We start from the raw sequence: 6,097 nt of genomic DNA, 5'->3' as shown, positions 1-6,097 counted from the left end.
GGCTTCCCTTCATGTAACGTATTTGACAATGTGAGAACAGTGATCAGTCTTCCATCTCTTGCAGTGAAATGTGAGGACAAATCAAAGTTGATACCAGTGGGATGATCACTGTTTGAACATCTGTAAGTTGAAGACGAGAAAAACACTTCTAGCTTCCCAAGCCTTTAACATATCACTGCTTTCTAAGGGCTTATCGTATATCATAACAGTTTCTAAAACCTAATTTATTGTATGTACATTCTATATTGACTTTATCTGGGGAGTTTGCTCAGATTTTTCCATAACCTACGCAGGGCACCTTTCACCTCTTTGTTCCTCAAGCTGTAGATCATGGGATTCAGCATGGGGATTATCAGTGTGTAAAACACAGAAGCCATTTGATCAGTATCAAAGGAATGACTGGACTTGGGCTGCACATACATGAAGGTTAGAGTTGAATACAATACAACCACCACAGTCAGGTGGGATCCACAGGTGGAGAAGGCCTTGCGCCTGCCTTCTGCAGAGTTCATCCTGAAGATGGCCAGAAGGATCAGTATGTAAGACACAAGGACCACCAGAAGAGATGAAACCAAATTAAACGCTGAAAAGATCAGGATGATCAACTCAATTTCACGTGTGCTTGAGCACAGCAAAGTTAACAAAGGAAGACTGTCGCAGTAGAAATGACTGATGACATTATAGCCACAGAAGGATGAAATAAAAATCTTTATGGTGGTTATCAGAGAAAGAAAGGCACTGTAGAGATAGGGGACCGCTACCAGCACCCAGCATAGTCTTGGTGACATGACGACTGTGTAGAGCAGAGGGTTACAGATGGCCACGTAGCGGTCATAGGCCATGGCTGACAAAATGAAAAGTTCACTAATGATGAACAAGATGAAGAAAGCCAGCTGTGCAGCACACCAATTAAAGGGGATACTGTTTTTATTAGTTACAAAATTTACCAACATTTTCGGTCCCACAGCTGTTGAATAACCAAGGTCAATGAAGGCCAGGTGTCTGAGAAAGAAGTACATGGGTGTTTGTAGCCTGGCGTCCATCGTGGTGAGGACGATCATGCCCACGTTGCCCACCACTGAGCTCACATAGATGACGAGGAAGAGCCCGAATAATGGAGCCTGCAGCTCAGGGCGGTCTGTGATCCCCATGAGAATAAATTCTTTTACCACTGTTAGGTTTTGTTGGTCCATCTAGGCCACTAAGGAAAAATCACTATGGGAAGAACCATCAGAAGAGTCATTAGGTTTCCGGAGATGTCATTTGGTAATTTTTAGGTACGCAAAGCCATTATGTGTAACCCAAATCCAAGGTTTTTAGATGCAATCATCTATAAGAAGACCCACTTCCATTACTAAACATAGAGCATTACAGCCTAATGTATACAGTAGCCATTTTGTTTTTTTGGTGTTACATACTGGTTATCATTGCAAGATACATACAATCCTTTTATGGTTCTGTCAACAAAATATCATTAGAAATGTTTGGCCTAGAATGGGAATCCTGATTTTTTTTAATGTTTTTCATTTGAAATACATCTAATTGGTCAAACTTATCAAATTTTTGAAGGAATAATAATGAAATAATATAGCTCTCTGCCACTTGACCCTGCAACTTCAGTCCCATCTCTAAAGAAAACCATTATTAACTCATTTAATACACTTTGATTTACCTCTCTTCTTTATAATTCACACATCAAAATGATATTCTCATTGCACTACCCATTTGATTTTCTAAATTGTAATGTCATTCCACTATGCTTTTATGAATTTTAAATATTGTTCAATGATTTTTTTTATAATGATAGAAAATAATTTTGCTGCTTTGCAGAAGTCGCCAACAAGCCCTCCAATGCAATAAATAACTTTTACATTCTCTAGAAGAGTATCTCTGAAACTTCAACTCATATGTGTTGATTTTTGAAGTTTCTGATTTTCCTATGTGCCATACTGGATAAGCCCTGCATCTATAGTGTATTCAATCTGAAAAAAAAAAGCGAGCATTTCCATTCTAGCTTTGAACTTAGCACTAATATCTCTGAAGTGATAGATTTAATATTGTAGTTATATTTTTCTAGCACATTTTGAGACAGGTATAAAAATGATTAAAACACATTTGTTACTATGCCACCTAAAATAATCTAGTAAATACTATGAATAGGATTATCCAACAGAGAGAAACAGTCTAGAGAATCCTATCTCAAATGCCTTAAGGGCTGGCAAACAATATCGATGCATGAGATATAAGCGTGAAAGATAAAGAAAAGTAACAGGCAACTAGGGGAACTAGGTATTCCACGGTTTATTTGAAGTATTCAAATTTCACTTGTTTAAATGGACATGGACAAAACAAATAATTATTTGATCCAAATAACTGGACATGGCATTGATAGAAATGGAGCATATTTACTATATTATAATATGAATACTATCCTTATTTCTTTATTTTATCCTCTATCATGTATACATCAAATGTTTTGAATTAACACATTTTAATTTAAAGATTGCATATTCCCTACCTCTCTTTCCCTAACTTCTTTCCCTTTTAGATTGTTTTGAAGACAGGTATATCCAATCTTTTATGGGAAAAAAATCATCCAAATATTGTACAAATCTTCCAGAATGTAAAAATGAGGACCACACTCCAACTCACCCCAATATGCCAGCAAAATCCTAGTTAAAAAACAAAAAGGATATAGTAAAAAGCAATATATCCATACCTACTGTTTCACTTACATAGATGTAAATATCCTAAACAGTATTAACATATTATTGATATCAATTTTAAAAATGTATAAAAATACTACAGTATACTATGTTCAAGCTGGGTTGATCCCACATTTGGCTGAATGGTTGAATTTTGGAAAATCTATTAATATCATTTGCCACATTATCAGATTGAATTAGAAAAAAAGTATGAGTATTTGAGTAGATGACTAAAAAGCACTGTTTAGAATGTACTGAACAACAAAAAAATTATGAACAAAAGGGAAATTTCATAACTTGATGGACTATTTTATAAAAACTAGACTGAACCTACTCTTAAAAGGAGAAAAATTAAAATTTTATTGAGAAACATTATAGAAGTCCTAAATAAATTAGTAGAAATTCTATGCTCCTGGATTGTACTATTCACTATTATGAATTCTGTTCAAATTAATCTATTTGTTCAATGCCTTTTCAACCAAAATATCACTAGAAGATTTTGTATAATTTAACACTGATTTAAAACGTATTTTAAAAATGTAACTTATAAAGAATAAACAAGATCGTTTTGAAAAGACCTGTGCTAACAGATATTGAACCTTATAAAAAACTAGAGTTGTTGAGACAAGGTGACACTGGCACACTAATGCATCGAAATACAGACCTCAGAAAAAAACCCATGATTCTATGGAGCTACGTTGTGTGACAGAGGTGGCATGTTAGGACAGTGAGACAAAAGTTGTCTATTCAATAAATGGAGCTGGAGAAAATGATTATCTCTGTAAAACATGATGAAGTTGGATGTTTGCTTCATCCATATGAAAATGAATCCTACTCTAGTCAAGAACTTAATGTCAAAAGAATGTTTAAACTCTTATAGCATTAAAGACTAGAACTTCTGAAAGTCACTAAGTATGTTTCAAGAAAATCAGAATAAAAATTCAAGGTTAGTTTGATAGATTAAATCTGCCTCACAAAATTTACTCCCTCCAAAAATCTATTTACAATACTAACAAAATATTTACAAAATAGTAAAAATAAACATTCATTAGCAATAGCCATACAAGGAAAATGGCAAAATCTAATGCCTTAAGCCATAGAAAGTTACACCCAAAGAAAGGAAGCGTCCACAGCAGTTTGTATAGTGTGGCAAACCTCTTCATCTTTACTGCCACCAATAATTAATAATTATTTTACAAATCTCTGGAGTTCATTTGAAACTCTACTAAGTTGAATTTTTATCTGACCCTTTACCCCCACCCACTCCTATTCCCGCCCAAACACTGATTGGAAAGAAACCGAGTCTGAGCAGGAAGCCTGACTTTCCTGATGGAAGCACAAACCGCATAGTTGTGCCAGGACTTGGGGAATGGACCTGAAGCCCAAGGATGCCTTCCTTTGCAAATGCAGACACTGGATCTCAACTAAGCAGTCTATAAAATTTTGCAAATAACCTCAACTGAGATCAATGGGTTGGTCAAATTGCGAACACTGTATTCCCATTCAAAGGAGAAAAAGAAAGAAGGAAAATTAAAAAGGAGAAGGAGAAGAATCATGATTGGCTCTGACAATTTGTCAGGCTCTGCAGCCTTTGGGTGACTTAGCATCAGGAGAAATATGTACACATACTATTTTAAAATTATATAAAAAAGGGACAAACAACACACTTCTCTCGTCCAACACAGCTTAATAAGGCCATGAGCCCTTGCATATGTTTCTGTTCCTTATTGTGTAAGATACACTGCGTTATTTCAATAAGAAAACACTAACTCTGTAATTATGTGGCATTAGTGAAGGATGTAAAATCAATACAAATTTTTTCTAATTACAACTTTTGAATCTGACAAAATGTGCTGCTTGGCAAATCCTATTTAGCAAATGCCAACATTTTGTAACTTAAGGTATGCAATATTAAACTCACCAGCTATGGAATTCAACAAGACTTCCCAAGCCACTATTATATGGCTTGTCATAATTGTTGAAGACTTCTAAAAACTGTGCTTTTTTCATTATAATTACATCCCATTTTGCTAGATTCTCAAATATGTGGACAAAACTCTATGAGCTGAGTAGCATGGTTTGTGTTATACCGTTGTCATATAACTGGGACCTATGGAGAGGTGTGGGAAGGTCTCCTACCTGCCTCTTTCCAACTTTCAAACAATAATTTCCCCTATTCACTTGTAATATCCGTAAGTTATAACATGAATAACAACAGATTGATATGAAAACTTCTGTTAACGCATTTAGGTACATTACAAAAGAAAGGGAATAACCAAGCCATAGTCCCATATGAAATGTTTAAGGTGTGGCAAATTCACCAATACTGACAGTGGAATACATGTACCTGATTAATAATTCTTCCAAGAATTGGTCTTCCTTGACCCTTTAATTGTACTGATTTAAAACTTGGTTTTGCTCCCCACTTTAAATGTGTTGAGATATTTCCCAGTTTTTGTTCCCATTATCCATACAAAAAGAAATTAATACAAGATACTGGGACAAAGGCATCCTATTATCGTAGTTCCGTGGACATATTTGCCTAAGTCAAAAAGTCTATTAGATATTCTTTTGGCTTTGCCCTCAATTTACTATTGCGAACATCACTGTAGCAGACACATCTGTCTCCCCATCCCTTGTCACTTTGGGCCACCTCTGACTTGGCCTACCGCCATATTAGACTTTTTCTGGAATGCTGGCAGCCTCCCAGCTCAAGTGTTTTACTTCTTTTTCTGAGGGCAAACTGTCCTGAGAGCTTGCCCAGATCATATGCAAGGCAGTTCGGAATTGCCAGAGATTTAGTGAGTCAAGGAGGGTCCTCAACTGACAAGGAACAAGAATCAATGGATAAACACCCAAGCTTTCCTAGCCGTCTAGAAGAGCTCTGAAGGATCCTTCGCAGCACCTTGAATGATAGAACCTTAGTTGCTGACCGCAATAATCTATACTTTATTAGCTTTCTCCCCTCCCAGTCTCACATTCCCTATTCCTTCATTTTTGCTTCCTGAAATAACCTACCAAATAAAGATCATATACCGAAGTCCTTGCCTCATGGTCTGCTCCTGGGGAATTATGTAAATTTGTAGGGGATTAGTAAAGTGAGACCACAAATATCTACAATACAAATGAAACTCTATGGATGCATGTTAATAAGAGATAATGAATATAAATATTACTGAATAATCGGAGGCCCTATCAGAAAGCTGTTAGTATTTGAGGCATAGACACTGACTCACCATCCATAACTCTGACCTGACCATCAGCATCTTTGCTTAGACAGCATTCTAGGTGGAGCTCTCAAAAAAGTGCTGACTCTCACTTCAGAATGTTTATAGTTAAGAATCCCAGTATAAACATAAAAATCATAACAGAAATGAGGACCCTTACTATCT

The 6,097-nt window shown here is 36.0% G+C and overlaps 1 protein-coding gene across 1 annotated transcript; it reads right to left on the bottom strand.

Annotated features, from left to right (window-relative positions):
* Positions 1–251: 251 nt before the first annotated feature.
* On the bottom strand, positions 252–1,193 carry LOC109439440 (olfactory receptor 8K3-like). Its single transcript, XM_019719749.3, has one exon. The coding sequence runs from the start codon at positions 1,191–1,193 to the stop codon at positions 252–254; it is 942 nt and encodes a 313-aa protein (XP_019575308.3).
* Between the last annotated feature and the right edge of the window lie 4,904 nt (positions 1,194–6,097).

The sequence above is a fragment of the Rhinolophus sinicus genome, chromosome 14 (genome assembly GCF_057876585.1).
Source record: "Rhinolophus sinicus isolate RSI-liver-muscle chromosome 14, RSI-T2T, whole genome shotgun sequence".
NCBI lineage: Eukaryota > Metazoa > Chordata > Mammalia > Chiroptera > Rhinolophidae > Rhinolophus > Rhinolophus sinicus.
The sequence above is the reverse complement of the archived record's forward strand: the minus strand, read 5'-3'. Positions and strand labels throughout refer to the sequence as shown.

What these genes read in the sequence shown, in the direction of transcription:
- LOC109439440 (XM_019719749.3), bottom strand. Translation starts at nt 1,193, where the DNA reads ATGGACCAACAAAACCTAACAGTGGTAAAAGAATTTATTCTCATGGGG.